General features: G+C 42.4%; 1 protein-coding gene across 3 annotated transcripts in view; it reads right to left on the bottom strand.

The window, feature by feature from the left end:
- LOC142785089 (uncharacterized) overlaps window positions 1–16,480 on the bottom strand; it is a 43,422-nt gene that overhangs the window by 13,119 nt on the left and 13,823 nt on the right. For 2 of the 3 annotated variants that reach the window (XM_075883497.1, XM_075883495.1), the window contains 7 exons: window positions 14,724–14,958; window positions 13,283–13,381; window positions 11,696–11,773; window positions 10,676–10,791; window positions 8,995–9,053; window positions 6,960–7,011; window positions 4,072–4,136 (listed from right to left, as the gene is read on the bottom strand). In XM_075883497.1, coding sequence (XP_075739612.1) covers window positions 4,072–4,136; window positions 6,960–7,011; window positions 8,995–9,053; window positions 10,676–10,791; window positions 11,696–11,773; window positions 13,283–13,381; window positions 14,724–14,958 — 704 coding nt within the window. The remainder of the gene's footprint in view (window positions 1–4,071; window positions 4,137–6,959; window positions 7,012–8,994; window positions 9,054–10,675; window positions 10,792–11,695; window positions 11,774–13,282; window positions 13,382–14,723; window positions 14,959–16,480) is intronic. The other variant, XM_075883496.1, reaches the window with a different exon arrangement.

Below are 16,480 nucleotides of genomic sequence, written 5' to 3'. Positions count from 1 at the left end.
AGGTAGGCCTGCACCAAACAAGATTAGACCAGTTATTTTTAAGCTGCAAGACGCACACGACAAGATCTCAATTCTTAAGCAAGGATCTAAGCTAAAAGGTTCAGATTTATCCATTGGTGTAGATTCTCCCGCAAAGTGCGAGATGTCAGACGTAAACTGTGGGCAAGTTCAAAACCAAACCACGACAAAAAAGAGAAAGTGTCGCTAGTTTTCGACAAACTATTCATCAATAGCAACGTTTACACTTTGGATACCGAAAAAGATGAACGCCTACTCCTACGAAAAAACGACAAACGAAAGCCAAATCGTCCACAGACGAGGCAACAGGCTCCGGCATTAAACAACGCATCATGATCAAAAATACTTCCAAAAGGCCAATCAACCGAAAAACCAGGAACACCCCTAACAGTAATGCGAACCCAACCAAAGAAAAGCAACTGCGCCTGCTGAACCTGAATGCTCGTAGTCTAATAAATAAAACTGACCAGCTTGAAATTATCTTGCTTCAAAATGACCCGCACATTGTCGTAGTGACTGAAACTTGGCTTCGAAGCGACATATCAGATGACAGCGTCTTTCCCGCATCCTATCAGATCTTACGTAAAGACAGGGCTTCCAGAGGCGGGGGCGTGGCTGTTCTTTTGAAGAACATCATACGGGTCGTTTTGTTGCCTGATATCGACGAACTTGAATGCCTGTGCATGAAGGTTTTGTGCTGGGGGTACTCTTTCATTCTTTACGCGCTTTACAGGCCTCCTGATTCTCCATCAGAATATCTAACTAGACTTCGAGAGCACATGTCGAAATATGTGAACAGCAAAGTTTTTCTGATTGGGGACTTTAACCTTCCAGGGATTGATTGGAAACGATTGATGGCTGGTTCAGAATTTTTGAAACACACAAACATAGTGTTTGATATCATGCTTACACATAACCTAATACAAGTAGTAAACGAACCAACTCGTGTACAGGGCCCTTGTAGTTCCCTTCTGGATCTTGTGTTTATTCCCCGTAATTTTGACCGATACTCTGTTACAATAGAACCCGGGATATCTGACCACCACTTAGTATGCGTTACTTTACCCCTTTTCCAGTTAAGCTTCCAAGATAGGTCGATAACACGGCGCTTCAAAGATTACTCACGAGCTAATGACAAATCTGTACTTGACCATCTAGAAATATGTCTTGCTAATTTTGATGGTGATGACGTTTGCAACCTATGGGGCCGGTTCAAATACATGTGCCATTACTGCATTGACAACTTTATACCGAGCAAGCGCAAAAAAATTCACAAGTGTACACCCTGGATAACACGCAAAATTGTTCACTTGAAACGAAAACTTAAAAGATTAAAAAAAGAAGGCACAGTCTGACGTTATCACTGAGATTAAAAATTTTTTGCAAAACGCAGTGCGCTGCTCAAAGGACCACTACTTTCAAACCCTCCTACCAAACTTCATAAAAAATGATCCTGATAAGTTTTGGCATTACATTACTGATAAAAGGCAGCCTGTAAGGGAAATGAAAATCGGTGGGGACCTCGTTTCTGACCCTGCAATTATTGCTAAATATTTTAATCATTATTTTCACAGTGTGTTTTCTCCTGCGCAAACGTATCCACTGTTAATATCAGATCCTGGCATTTATGACGCTGACTTTGTATCTTACTCTGGTGTACTATCTATGCTGTTAAATTTGAAAACCAAGTCTTCATGTGGTGCAGACCAGATTCCAAACGCCTTTTTACGCAGATATGCCGAAATACTTGCTAAGTTTCTTGTAGTAATATTTCGTACTTCTTTGTCCACTGGGAAGCTGCCGAGTGACTGGAGGATGGCTCTGATTGTTCCCGTTTTTAAAAAAGGTGACCGGTACAGCTTTCAAAATTACCGTCCGATACCTTTAACGTCTCAATGCTGCAAGATCATTGAACATATTATTTCCAAACAGATTTTTGAATTTCTAGACGAAAATGCCGTACTAACAAATTTTCAACATGGTTTTAGAAAAGGTTATTCCACGGCAACCCAATTGGTGACAATAATTCATTCGTTCGCAGCGTGTCTTGACAATAACGGCCAAATTGATGCTTTATTTTTAGATTTCAAAAAAGCTTTCGACAAGGTACCACACGACAAACTAATAGCAAAACTTAAAAACATTCACATTCCGGATATTTTTGTTTCCTGGATTGCAGCCTACCTATCCAACCGCCAACAGCTTGTAAAAATTAACGAAGTAGAATCTCTGTGTCTTCCTGTCACCTCTGGGGTTCCACAAGGTAGTGTTTTGGGACCATTGCTTTTTTTGTTGTATATTAACGATTTAGTAACTGTTGATGACCCTACTGTTCAAATTCGATTGTTCGCTGACGACTGTGTTTTGTTTCGGGAAGTCACATGTACTAATGATCAGAACGAACTCGAGAAAAACATTGAAAACGTGCGGGAGTGGTGTGTAGAATGGGGAATGGAATTCAATTTGGAAAAAAGTGTTTATCTCTGTGTAACGAGAAAGAAAAACGTTAGTGAACACGTGTATAAATTAGGATCGTCTTCTCTCACACAGGTTGACAGTTATAAGTACCTCGGCGTTACGCTAACAAACAACTTATCATGGAACATGCACATAGATAATATTTGCTCGTCTGCCTTTCAGAAATTATGCTTCCTAAGATATAAGCTCAGAAATTCCCCTCCAAACGTAAAGCTTCTTAGTTATTTCACTTTCGTTAGGCCGAAGCTGGAGTATGCGAGTATCGTGTGGGACCCCCATACTAAACAAAACGTTAAAAAACTTGAAAGGATTCAGCGGAAGGCCATTCGGTTTGTTTATTCTAGGTTTTTGCGAACGGACTCCCCCACAGACCTAATGCTAGCTAATAATATTCCTTCCCTTCAGGATCATAGAAAGAAGTCCCGCCTTGATTTTCCGTCTCTTTTATATAATCGCAAACTTTCCCTTGATCCAACCCTTTTTCTTTCTCCATTAAACACAAGACCGACAAGACATCACCAACCAAATGCACTAACTCCGTACTTCGCGAGAACGGACACGTTCAAATTTTCATTTTTTCCACGCACCATTTCAGACTGGAACCAGACAATCGAATCTAGTACTTGCGATACTGAGTAACTGTGCACTGTTTTGTTTTTGTTTTGCGTGTATTGTATTTCTTTTCGTATTCCGCCATGCCCTCCTGCTTGGACCGAAGTGTGGTCCGCAGTATGTATTAAATAAATAAATAAAAGAAAAACTAAGAAACACGTTATTTGGGCAATCTTTGATAACTTTCATTAGCATATATCTGAATATTTAATTATTCTGCTGCCAAACATGTTCAATATTTACAAGAAAAGAAGTTGTTCTTAGGCCCACAATGCATGCCCCGTTCGTTTATGGCTGTTATTTTAGAGCAAAGAAAAATAATACTTATGAATTGGTTCTGGAACGCGCAACATCGAGTTATCCGCCAAACATCGCAGGGCCTTTCAAAAAAAGTGATTAACTGCACTTATATGCAGCCCCTTGGGGTTAAGTCAAGACGCGTTGACTATGCAGAAGATTCAATTGATCGTATGCACAACGTTTCTTGCCCTTTATTTCCCGCCAGGCCGAGGGCAATGGCAAGAACAAGTGGCGTTCACACCTGTGGACGCTAGGCCTCAAGGGGATATGGCATACGCGCACTACAGATGTTGAGTAGAAACTCGCTCGTAAGTGGACTCGCTAAGTCCCACTACTCATTAGGTCTCAAACAGATGCACGAGTTTGAACGAGTCCGGCGAGACAAGCTCGATTGAATGCGTGCGACTACTAAACGTGGCTGTTTGACAATTTGGATGAGTTTAAAAGTCCCAGTTTGAAGAGAAAGGCACAGCATGTGAGAGTCCACGCGAGTGTCGCCTCTTACGCCGGCCCAGGATGCGAGGCTTTGACGAGTACTTTCCTCTCTTCATCTCCCTCCCTACGGAAGCACGTGCCGATAAGTATTCATCCCCCCCTCTCAGAAAAACAAAAAGAGAAACTCAACACGCCCATTGATAGTCAGCAATACAATGAAGCTCTCACCTGAAAATGTCGCCCTGAAGAGACAGGTGGAAATCCGAGTGCCGATTCTGGGTATATGAAACATCCTGCAAAATAGTAGCAAAAATAGTTGTATATGTCGCAATAAAAAATATTGCAATACCAGCCCTCGTAGGTCTCATAAAATAAGCATGAAAAACAGTGTCCCCGTGGAACGATGACAATGGAAGAAATCACACGAAGGTGGGAAAAGATACCAGACGTGAAACGTGATCGCCCAGGTCCACTGTATTGTGAGAGCAAATGTGTAGATCTTCCCAGCGCTTGTCTTGTCATCGCTGCCTTCGCCATGGGGAGGTTTCGGATACTATTTCGGAAGCGTCATATGCTCTAAGTCTGAGCGAAAGTAGCAAGGGCAGCCAAAACAGAATGGAATCACGCCTAGCCCTCTTTCATCGCGCGAAGGGCTCGCAGGTTGAAGCGGTGACTGCGTGGCCTCGGCATACCCCGAACTTTGCTTGATTGGGCTCGATCGCGCGAGCTCTATTGTTACAGCAATCAGCAGATGGATCATACCTTCCTACGTTCTCCTTTCTCCCCTCGGTTTGCGATGAAGTGAAAAAGAGCATAAAGGTCGAATCACTTGCTCCGGTGACCATGTTTTCATAAGCCGACATGATTGATGATTCATATGTGGGGTTTAACGTCCCAAAAGCACCATATGATTATGACAGACGCCGTAGTGGAGGGCTCCGGAAATTTCGACCACCTGGGGTTCTTTAGCGTGCGGACAAATATCATAAGCCGACATTTCGTTGACAAATGTGTCCAAAAGAAAGCTAAGTTTCATTATAAGAGAGTTATCTGCTAGCCTTACATGGTATAAAATATCAGTTTGTTGCCGTTCTCCTCACTGCAGCGTGCTTTTGACAAAGATTGCTTTTTTGTAAGAGAAGGAGACGATCGTCGAATATAATTGGCTTTCTGCGCGGACCCATATTAACTACTCTGTTATCAGGCTCATGACATACGTCAATGAGAGACCTTATGCATTATATACAAAATTAACAAGTTTCAGGAGGAGATTTTCGGGAAAAAAATTCTTCGGTATGGTAGAAAATATTGAGAAAACTTTGTCCACGTGTTTAGTTCCCATGCTAATTTGAAATGAGGCACGGGAAGGAGGAGGAGGGGGGGGGGTGTTCTTGAACAAATACACTGTTTTTTTATAGATCAGTAATAAATATAGAGAGTATGGTGGGTTCTGCTTCTGTTCTGAGGCAACATTATTATGATCATCATCACCCTGACTACGCCCATTGCAGGGCAAACACCTATCACATGTCCCGCCAATCAACCCGGTCATATGCTTTTTGCATCCACCTTAAACCTGCAAACTTATCAATATCATCTGCCCACCATAATTTCTGTCGCGCTCTTACGCGCGATGAGTAACAAATACCTAATAAAGGCTATAGCGCGTTCAGCTAACATGTTTTGGCACTTTGACGTTGCCAGTACGTTATCATCGACATCATGACCATTTTTCTAACGTGATCGCTCGTTGGGGACGCATGTTGAGTGTGATGGGTGCCTTGATTCTACGTCCACTCGCCATTCATTCTGTCATTAATGGAGACTGCATTAACCTCTGCATATAGTGCTATACCCAAGTAAACAACATATGAATAGTTACGTTGCTGTTTTAATGATCAATGTGATGATTTCATAGTTTGTGTAACTGGCGAAGTGAAGATAACAGTGGCACCAAAATCCAGCGAAATGAACTCATAGCTGCATAGACATTACCATAAGGGATGATGTATATTGACAATGCTGACCATAGTCGTTGAAAAACTTTACAAAGCTTCTGTTCCAAGCCATCTATATAGAAGGTAACAAGTAACCTTCAATCTTAAGTACTAGCTCTGCACGCAGGTAACTCTGAAGACGATCATAAGTAGAAGGCGACAGGTACCCCATGTAATTAGGTCCTATTTCCATCTTGATTCTACTTAGGCGTTGATTTATAAAGAATGGGAAGCCCGCGTGTCATAAATACTGCCGTAAGGGCATATGACTCTCTCCGTAATCGTCCACGAAATACGAATAAGACACATTGCGTTTACGAGCGTATGGCACGAATAGATGTCACCGTAAGCGAGAAGGCAAACAGTCATTGCGCAAACGACCATAGATAAAGCCTCAAAAATATTTACAAAAGAAGCTCACAAGAAAGGTCAGTTTCAGGAAAAGTGAGCGCGTGGTATTCTTTTGACAGTTTGACGCCGATGCCAAAAACCGCGCAACGTGACGAAGGCGATAGCCTGCTGTGTATAAAAGGCGCGCTAGGGGTTTCTTTTAGCGCGGTCGGCAAGACCTAAGAATAATCTTCCGAAAAATGTGAGAAAGTGCTACAAATGTTTTTTTTCTCTTTGGTTTCAAGAATCAGCTAATTATGGGGTGGGCTGGAAAATTCAACCGTAATTAATTATTTTTATGTGTGGCATGGACATGACAAGGCGGAGAAACTGAAGTGCAGCAAAAATTATCGTGTCACGCCAAAGCAATTAAAACCGCACTAAATGAGGAAAACATGATGGCGCATATATTGTCACATCAAATATGCAGCACGAAAAGAACAACCAAGTGCACGCCCAGCAAGGGAGTGAGCTGTCCTGCATTAGACTGCTGCTGTTTTTGTGCCGTGACAATATCTATGATTATAATCGAAGCAAATAAAACAAGAACTGTGTTAACTAACTAAGTTTAATGAGTGAACGTTATGTGGGGAAGCTTGCAGCTCGATATAAAATGCGCGCTAAAACAACCACGTCGGTGGGCTTTCGCCTTTCAAATGTCTTAGAAGAATGAGTAAAGGCCCCTGTGAGTTTTTCTTCATAGAAGAAGTGCCATTGGCACAAGCTTACCTCTCTCTCGCTGATGTTGGCATGGAGAGGTTGAACATGGCTAGCGGAACCACTGCCCGATTGTGACATGAAAATATTAAAAGTGACAAAGAAATCAGGTACATGGATATGTTCAATTACTGAAGAATCGCATTCTTATGTTTAATCAACTATGCAAAAGAGTGAGGCAAGATACTGCAGTAGCAAATGCATGTTACACATGACAGGGTAAAACGGAAAAAAAAAAACGGGAGTCGGTCAGCTCTGAAAAGGCAGCGCTAGAGTTAACAGCGCTATAAAGAGGAAAGCAAGAAAAAATATCGCAGCAGCTCTATCAGCTCTAACTGAAAGTTTATTTGAAACTTGACAGGACTGTACAGTGGTTAAAACATGGAGGTTTGCCTGGTCATTGCAGAAATCATGATTTGCACTTTGACGTTTTACCAGAAATCGACCTTGTGAAAAACCATAGCGTTTGAAGAGGCTGCATAAAAACCCCAACTCTTCCTTGGTGGGGGTTCTTATGCAGCCTGTTGAAAAAAAAAAGCAGATCCCACGTACAGTGGGAATCAATGATAATCGAATCACGAATGAGGAAGGTCGGTATGTCACTTTAAAATTAGCACGACGTTACGAGGCGGACGTAAATTAGGCCGTACGTGACTTCCATGTCATGATTATTATGTTTGGACGTGCCATTTTCCTTCGTCGTCTATTCACCTCACGTGATACCAAATTTGGTATATGGGGGAGCTAGCAAAACGGCCTTGAGCACGCTATGAGCGTAGCATGTAGTCATGTTTTGCATGACACGCATATCAAAATAATCTTCTTTGGACGTGTCATTTACCTTCGTCATCCATTCACGTCATGTAATACCGAATTCGGTATATGTGGAGCTAGCAAAATGGCTGCGAGCACGCTATGAGCATACATATAGTAATGTTTCACATGACACCCATATCATGATAATCATGTTTGCAAGAGTCATGTACCTTCGTCATGCGTTTACGTCCCGTAATACCAAATTTGGCATATGCGAAGCCAGCGAAACGACCGCGAGCGCACCATGAGTGTGGCGTGTAGTCATGACTTATATGACATGCACGTCATGATTTCCATGTTAGGGCTTGTCACTTGTGTTTGACAAGGAGTAATGTCATGCCATACCAGTTTTGCAACATGTCATGTGAACGAAACTACCGCAAAAGCATCGAAGACCATGAAAGGTAAATAATGACATCAATGGCATACACGTCCATACACGTCACGATTTTCATGTTATGTCTAGTCAGTTATGCTCGTCATGCAGGTATGTTATGCCATACCAATTTGGGTATAGATCCGATTATTAAAACAGCCAGGAGACCTAAAGGTCATATGCGGATAGATAGATAGATAGATAGATAGATAGATAGATAGATAGATAGATAGATAGATAGATAGATAGACAGACACGCTCAAAGTCACGGAAGTTCGCTGAGAAATGCTTCGCATTTAATAAACCCATGCGCCGCGTAAAGCGGGTGTCTGGAACACGCGGCTAGCAGGCTTTATACAAAGTACGCAGGTGGCTCGCGCAGCTTTTCTAGCGGGTAGTCATGGCTCACCGCTACGTCGACAGGTTACTACTATCACCACCATTATCAGTAGTGCTTGCTGATACGTACACCTGTTGTTCGTGCTGTAGGGAAACAAGGCAAGTCCAGGATGAACGCCTCCGCCCAACAAGTTCATGCGAGCATTTCTTTTCTCGTCAGAGCTGAGCGTTTCCAGGCATCAAGCCATCATGAACTAGAGCCGCTATTTCGTACTTCACAATGAACGAAGTTTCATGACTTCACTAAATAACCCGTGCGTTTCTAACTTTCTTGCCTAGTGTCAATAATTACGTTTTATTCAGGTAAGCTGCATACATTCTTTAGTAATCCTTTAGCACCTTGTGTCAATGGCAACATGCTAATGAAGACATCAGTTCTGCGTCATGATAGATCGATGTTCATGTGATACATTTTCGTGTGTGTGGAGGAGCGTTAGAAAAGATTAGTGATCTTACCTTCAACATTCCTGTGGGGGTTGAATTGGCAATCGGAATCAAAAAGCGAGAGCCCTCGCCTGAAATTATAATGAAAAACATTTCAGTGTGTCTTTTGGTGCACATTCAAGGGTTCAGGTTTTGTACTGAGTGCTCCAAGCTCACTTTCACTGATATGTAGACGGTAACAGCAGCAACAACAAAACTAGGAGGAGCAAGAGCAACAATGAAACAGAATCATGAATTTTATCACGAAGAGCAACAATAAAACTAAATCATCGATGCCATCAGTGACTGGCACAATAAAACAAAATCATCGATGTCAACAACACAAACAAAATCATCATCATCATCATAATGATAAGTAACAGCAATGACGCCGACAATAAAACAGACAAGACGATTTTCATCTGCACATTGTCTCTACACGTAGCTAACGAGGTAAAAAAAATGGGGATGCTTAATCTTTGATTTTAGGAGTTGAACGCAAAAGCAGTATTCTATCCATAGTGCGTACTTCAAACACTAAGTGGACGAAAACATTCCCACTTGCCATGCACCCGCTAAGTGGCTGGTCGCGGGAAAAGGTGCAGTGACGTGTGTGCTTTGTGTAGTAGGTGACCAGTTTTAGACCACGAGGTCATTATGATAACCACATGTTCTGACGCTTCATGGTAATGTAAGCTGATACCTCACATTACTACTGCATTATTCGATGTTGAATTGTGAAGCATGTATACAGGACGCGTGTGTTTGTAAAGTATGAAAGTTACTTTGCCGGCATCTCGAAGCAAAGGAAGTTATTTTCATTGCATTCACAAGCAGACGCGCGGATGTTTTGTAGAACACTCGCTTGGTAGAATAAACTACACTGTTTCTGTCCTCACTTGAACACAATTTTTCGAAGGGTGAAGCTGGTGATTGTTTAGGGCTATCCCACGTACATCTGGCAGCGTAGCCAGCCCAGCATATCCACAGACACAGACGAGATACGAACGGCCACATCGCCCCACTCATCAACATGAACTCCCTGAATATGCTGTGATTTTTTTAATATTTCTTTCATTTGAATCTTTATAAATTTTTTGGTCATGGACGAGATTTTTCGCTCACAACTAACGACGCCGACGCTGGCTTCAACTCCGATGCCAACGCCGGAGTTTCTGTGAAGTGAGCTCTGTAACGCTATCGCGTTAACAGTGACTTAATAGGGAGCACTTCAAAGGAAAAGTGCGCGTTAAACATGTCCTAAAAGCCTGATTACATCAGCGCTTTTACGTCCTGCTTAAATTATTCCTTTTTGTTGAAACTCTGAGGATGACAGCACATTTGTTACCTGTGAAAGTGTCCACAGTAATAAGTGTATCAGGCTTGCGTACGCAATAAAGCAGAAGTTTATCGGTATCGTGCTTTTGTCTGCGACTTCTTTTTGTATTTGTGCAGGTGTTTACGTTGGTATACGATGAACGTATACCAGCGTAAACATCTAGTCGCGTGAAATCACTAAACTCTTGGAAGTTGAGACCATGTCTTATTGTTTTGTTCAGATTTATTCCATCATTAGCTACAATGACGAAGTTGTCGCACAGAGAAAGGGGTTAAATCTTCGCGAATGAGAAAAACGATGCCTGCAAGTATGCCACCAAAATAAGCCATCAACAAGTGCCGTATTCAGGACGTTCTCTCTATTGCGGTCTCTCACCTTTGCTCTATGAGAGGATGGCGTATTGGACTTGCCCAGTCCTTCACCATGAAGGCACTGACATTGAGGAAGTATTCGAAGGGACTCTCCTTCTTCCACGGTATCTCTTCTTGAATCTGGAAGTCCCATGACGCATTTTTATGTCAGGGCAGCTAAATGCGGGAACATTAATCCTAGCGTTAATGATTATTGAAGCTAACTTTGAGAAGAGGACCGTCTTTGCAATCACGATCATCATCGTTGTGCACTGAAAGTGATATGTTTGAAAGAGGGAACGCGTTTATTAAGTTGCTTGCAGTTAAGCAGACCGGTGCACACTTTTTTGTATAAGCGGACTCCACCTAAAGAACAACAACAACAACAACAACAACAACAACAACAACAACAACAACAACAACAACAACAACAACAACAACAACAACAACAACAACAACAACAACAACAACAACAACAACAACAACAACAACAACAACGACAACGACAACGACAACAACAACAACAAGTCGGCGCTACCACCCTTTCCGTTTATATTACGCGGCAATAACCGACCGTTCACGTGACCAGAGTTCATGGCGGCTGCAGGAAAACTTGAGTCATATTTTCTGAAGATCTGTTTTCGAGATAACCCTATGAAATCGCTTTCGGTGCGCTCTCATTGGTCGCTTTAGCCCCAGCAATGCGAGCGAGAAGGCAGGATTACCGCTCGTGATTAAAGCAATAGACTGGATTCCAAGAGAAGTCAAGCGTGTGAGGGAGAGCGATATTTCATGCAATAATTCATAGCGTGGCACATGCACCATATATCCTTCTGACTGCTGTGCTATGTACAAAGACAAAGCTACAGAGCGTAATGTATTTATGATCAGCACAAGTTTTCTGCCGACTGTAAATCGAGGAAGGCTAATGACAACAACTACAAAACTCTCATAATAGATGATAGATGGGAAGAGAATACCCTTTACTTTTGCTTTACAAAGCTCATGTCGAAAGGATATGACACTACTTGAATATACTGCTCACCTGTGTCATCGCGTTATTAACAAACACGTTGATTGCGTACTGCGCCATGAAGAACGTGTGCATTCTACTACTCTGGGCCTGCAGGTGCGAGAAAATGAAAATTGACGCTTGAATTTTACTATGTGGCCTTTAGTAGATTTTTAATGAACAGTCGTCATGCTGCAGTGATCAACAGCATTCCATCATAGAAACACCTTATTGACACCTAATTGCTTTTGTGCAGGAACGCTACATGAATGAGCACGACGGTAAAAACAATTTTTCAGCACTGGGACGATGTGCAGTAGATGTCCATTGCCTTGATGTGATCTAGAAGGCAAGCTTAGACGCTCACACTTGATTAGACTGTTTACTCTTACCTATCCTTAGGTGGGCTGAGTTGGTATAGGTGACTTACCGTGAGTTGAATCCTTCACCTTCTCGCAGTCCCTTTCTCTTCAGATGGGTTAAATAAGGTTGTTTCTTTCTCTCTCTTTCTCGGAGAAGGTTTCGCCAATAGCAACAAAGATTGCTTTATAGTAACGGTTACAGTTGGGCAAGCGGCAAACGAGGCATACTGAGAAAACCAGGGCAAGAACGACGGAGAAACACACAGTATAGTAATTAAAGACACAGAACGAGCCCAGGCCCATTTCCTCTGTATGTGTTCGTGGTTTTACGTAAGCTAATTTTACCTACACGATGAGTGAAGCAACGTAAGACGAGGTAGTGGACAGACAGGCGTGACATACCGCCCGTGTGGTTCCTGAACCTAATATTTTTCGGCTCTGCTATGAAGAGCAGGAATACGTAAGAACGAATTTTCACAGGCGTTCAGCTGCCCCCATGAAAATAATTCTAGGCGTGATAACCGGGCAGCATTGCCATTACGACATTCTACGTATGTAAGTGGAATTTTAAGATGGAGGGATTTTATGTGACCCGGACTAGGCCGCCGCAATTGGAGAAATTTTCGTAGAGGATAACTTGTTTCATGCTGTGTTTCACTAATACATGTATGTTATTTTATTATTGTGTCATTTGTTGTCTCATAAGTGTCTCACATTCTTTGATATGTATGCATTCTATAACCCCCTTCTGTTGTAGTGGAGCTACAGTTATGACTAAATATATAACAAACTAAATATGGTGCGTGGTGTCGAGGTGAAGGTCTACCGGAAGGTGCCCACTTTTAGAACCTCCAAAAACAACAGCTTAAAATTTATGATAAAAGAAACGTAGTATATTAGGTTGAGATATTTCGAAGCTTGAGATGCTGAAATGACGTCATTAGATTGTTTTGCAAAATCAAGTCATAAACTGAAGAAGAAAAAGACAGGAGTTTATTTCTCGCTTCACATTTATTTATTTTTTTCTTTGAAAGATTTATTGGGACTTGGCTGCACTTAGTTTACATTTCTGTTTGTGCAGTTTTAAAACTAACTGCACTGCAGCAGTGTAGAATAGCACGGAGTCGAACGTCATCTTATAGTTTGTAGCGAGATATTTTATTCAATGAAGAAAAATAAACTACCGGCATAGTATATATGGCAATGAACCGCGAGTGGAACTTGCTTTTGACCTTCGCGTGTAGTGATCTCTACTCACCTTGACTGTCAGCATATGCTTGGTCCAACTTTCGAGGCGTTCGATTGCCATGACCTCTTCTATAAAAGAAGATCGCACTTCTTCGATCATCACCTCGGCCTGCACGGGTTGAGTGGACAAATGAGAGACAGAAAAAAAAAACAGGAAAGACCAAATAGCAGAGAAAAATTGCTATCTGTTGTCATTTATCACATTGCAATGAAGCTAAGAAATATTGTGTCTTGTGGCAAATTCGTCTGCTCGTTGTCGAGCGCTCCAGAGCGCTTTGAAGATGCTCGTCGTATACAGCATGGTCACAATCCAGCTCTCCAACACCAAGGCCGTAACCAGAAATTTTTCTTGAAAAGAGGTGTGCGGAAATTCAGCCACTCTTCATGTACGATCACGCGGGCATTTGTAAGTCAGTGAGAAAATAGCGTAACCTCGTTCATGTGATTCTGCATAATTCGTTCCTTGGCCGATACGTTGTCTTTATTTCCGGCTAACGTCCTTATAAGAAACAAAAAAAAAATACACAGAGCTCGTTAAGTCATTACGTGACTTTTTTTCTGCGTTCCTGTTATCGGTATCATCAATAGATACAAAACAAAGGTAAAGTTCAAGTTCGAAGGGCACATTTTGATGCGGTAAATACGGTCGCAGTTTCTTCCGAAATTTCGTAACGCGACAACGAAAGAGGATCACGACTATTATGAAAAGCTCTGCGCGTATTTTTCGGCACGCTCTCTTGTTTCTCACTCTTCAGAAGCATTTACTTCTAGATGGTGACAAGAAGAAGGTCAAGCATGAGATCACCAGCTACTTTAATGTTGCTCAATGAAAATGAGTTGCGGACAGAGTGAATATTTTCCTCCTTTTTAAAAAAATATGTTTGGTTAATATAATTTTGCATAATATGCGTCATTTTATGGTTGTTGAGGAAAATGTATGAATGCTATTGAACTCGTTGATTAGCGAAATTAAAGTAAAAAATTCGGGGAAGGGAGGCACCTCTCTTCACGGCACTACGTCAATGATGAACATTAATTGGTTACATCAAGCCATCTTTCGCTAGTTCAGAGCGTTCTAAGACCTTCTGAGTTTCGACAACAAGGCTCCGACAGAAATATGATAGGGTTGCCACAGCTTAAGTTGCTGACATGACGCTCCAGCGGTGATACCTGCGTGGGTTTCTCGGTTCCTATGCAACTTGTTTGTTTGCAAGAGAAGACACTGGAACGTGTATCCTTTAACAGTCTTCAATTGCTCTGGCGAGTTCGGCTTTAACACGCTTTCCCTTGATCCGCTCAACAGTGGGCTCCACAATGTCTCCGTCGAGTTGAAGTGCGATAGCAGGCAGCCGAGTATACCATAAGTCGGTCGAATGTACCGATAAATTTCCCTACTTTTCCTTAGTCTGAGACAGCAGTTGCAGAAACACGAGGTGATCTGTGATACGTGCCATGATGTCAGCGAAGAATGGCGTGCTGGCATCTACCAGCTCTATAGCAACCAGAAGGGGACCGGGTAGGAGCCTGTCCACGAGTCGCAGACAGAGCCGCCACTTGGGCACTGGTTGCGGCCGTTGCGTCTTCGTCAGCATGAACATAGCGAAGCCCCAGAGATCCTCCTTGCCTTGTAGGAAGGGGGCCAGGTAGACGGTCGTGTGGAACGCCATGTACGCTAGCACCTCACGCCTAGCCATACCGAAAGGCCACATGAGAAGAGAGCAAAAGAAATGTAATGGGGCAAAATATGTCACCATCAAGAAAACAACAAAGGATCATTTCAATTTTATAATTATTCTTTAGATCTGCTTATGGTGTAGATGCCCCGGGTAGCTTGGGTGAAGTGTTGATTTTATGTTCTTTGTTCAATGTCAATACGCCGGAGAAGTTAGGCGACTACCTAATGCTGTCATCGACTACCTAATGCTGTCAGATATTCCTATTATAGTGACGATAGGTAGTGCTGACAGGGCACTCCAATAATTTCTCGCACCACCCAGCCACAATTAAAAAAATATTTTAAAACACTTCATTAGGGCAAGTAAGCGCGTCTCTCATAAAACTAGTGTGTGGCATTTTCGCGCCTGGCGTTTAAGTGAGTAAAAAGTGTTTCACGCACCGGCAATCTGACAATAGACTTCTCATGCCTTTAAAAGAAATCAAGAGGGTCTTAAGAGTACAAATATTTTCGAATCATGTCTTCAAATACCAGAATCTTTCCATTCAGTTTCGCAGTATGAATCTGTGCAGATTTATACGGTATCACGCAGTGAGTGTGACGTTCGATAAACACATTGCCCTGGTTGAAATTACTGACACCACTGGGAAATCCTAAACAGTCAACAGTTTGCTACTTGCACATTTATATATTTGGTCGTATACAGTCGAATTATGTGTTGCTATCTTTGTGTTTGCCTGAAAAAACTACGCGTTCTGAACTACTCATCACAGGAACGAAATCAGAGAAACGCAATAAAAACAATTCCTTAAATTACTTAAATACAATTATATTTAGAGGCGCCACCATTAGGACACCCTGAGGCTGCCGAGGTAGCCTCCCGAAAATATCGCGTAGTTTGTTTTACGCCAGACGATAAACCAGGTGTATGTGAAAAACTGAAGGGTAAGTCTAATCAGTCAGCCGATCAAACTTTCCACGGCCGACTGTTTTATAAGCATGGTTGCGCAGAATTTTCGCTCCAATTCAAACAGCTAACACACACACACACACACACACACACACACACACACACACACACACACACACACACACACACACACACACACACACACACACACACACACACACACACACACACGCACACGCACACGCACACAGCCCCACCGCGTTGGTCTAGTAGCTAAGATACTCGTGTGTGTGTGTGTGTGTGTGTGTGTGTGTGTGTGTGTGTGTGTGTGTGTGTGTGTGTGTGCAAGGCGTAGTCCATAGAAAAGGTGGCTTTGAAAAGTTGGGTAAGATGAGCCATGTTCTGCTTGGAAACGTCATATATTCTTGGATGTAGTCTGCACGTGTGGTCGACATTTTAATTTTACTGAGATGAGGGCGTTAACTAAGCAACGGTGTCAGTCTTGGACAATGGTGATCAAGTGCCGCCAGCTTATCTGATATACAATGCATGCAACATTACGTCTGAATTTACGGCCCAGTGCACTCTCTAGAAAATGTTTCACGCATCCCGCTGGCATGTGT

Source organism: Rhipicephalus microplus, unplaced genomic scaffold (assembly GCF_043290135.1).
Source record: "Rhipicephalus microplus isolate Deutch F79 unplaced genomic scaffold, USDA_Rmic scaffold_18, whole genome shotgun sequence".
NCBI classification, from domain to species: domain Eukaryota; kingdom Metazoa; phylum Arthropoda; class Arachnida; order Ixodida; family Ixodidae; genus Rhipicephalus; species Rhipicephalus microplus.
The sequence above is the reverse complement of the archived record's forward strand: the minus strand, read 5'-3'. Positions and strand labels throughout refer to the sequence as shown.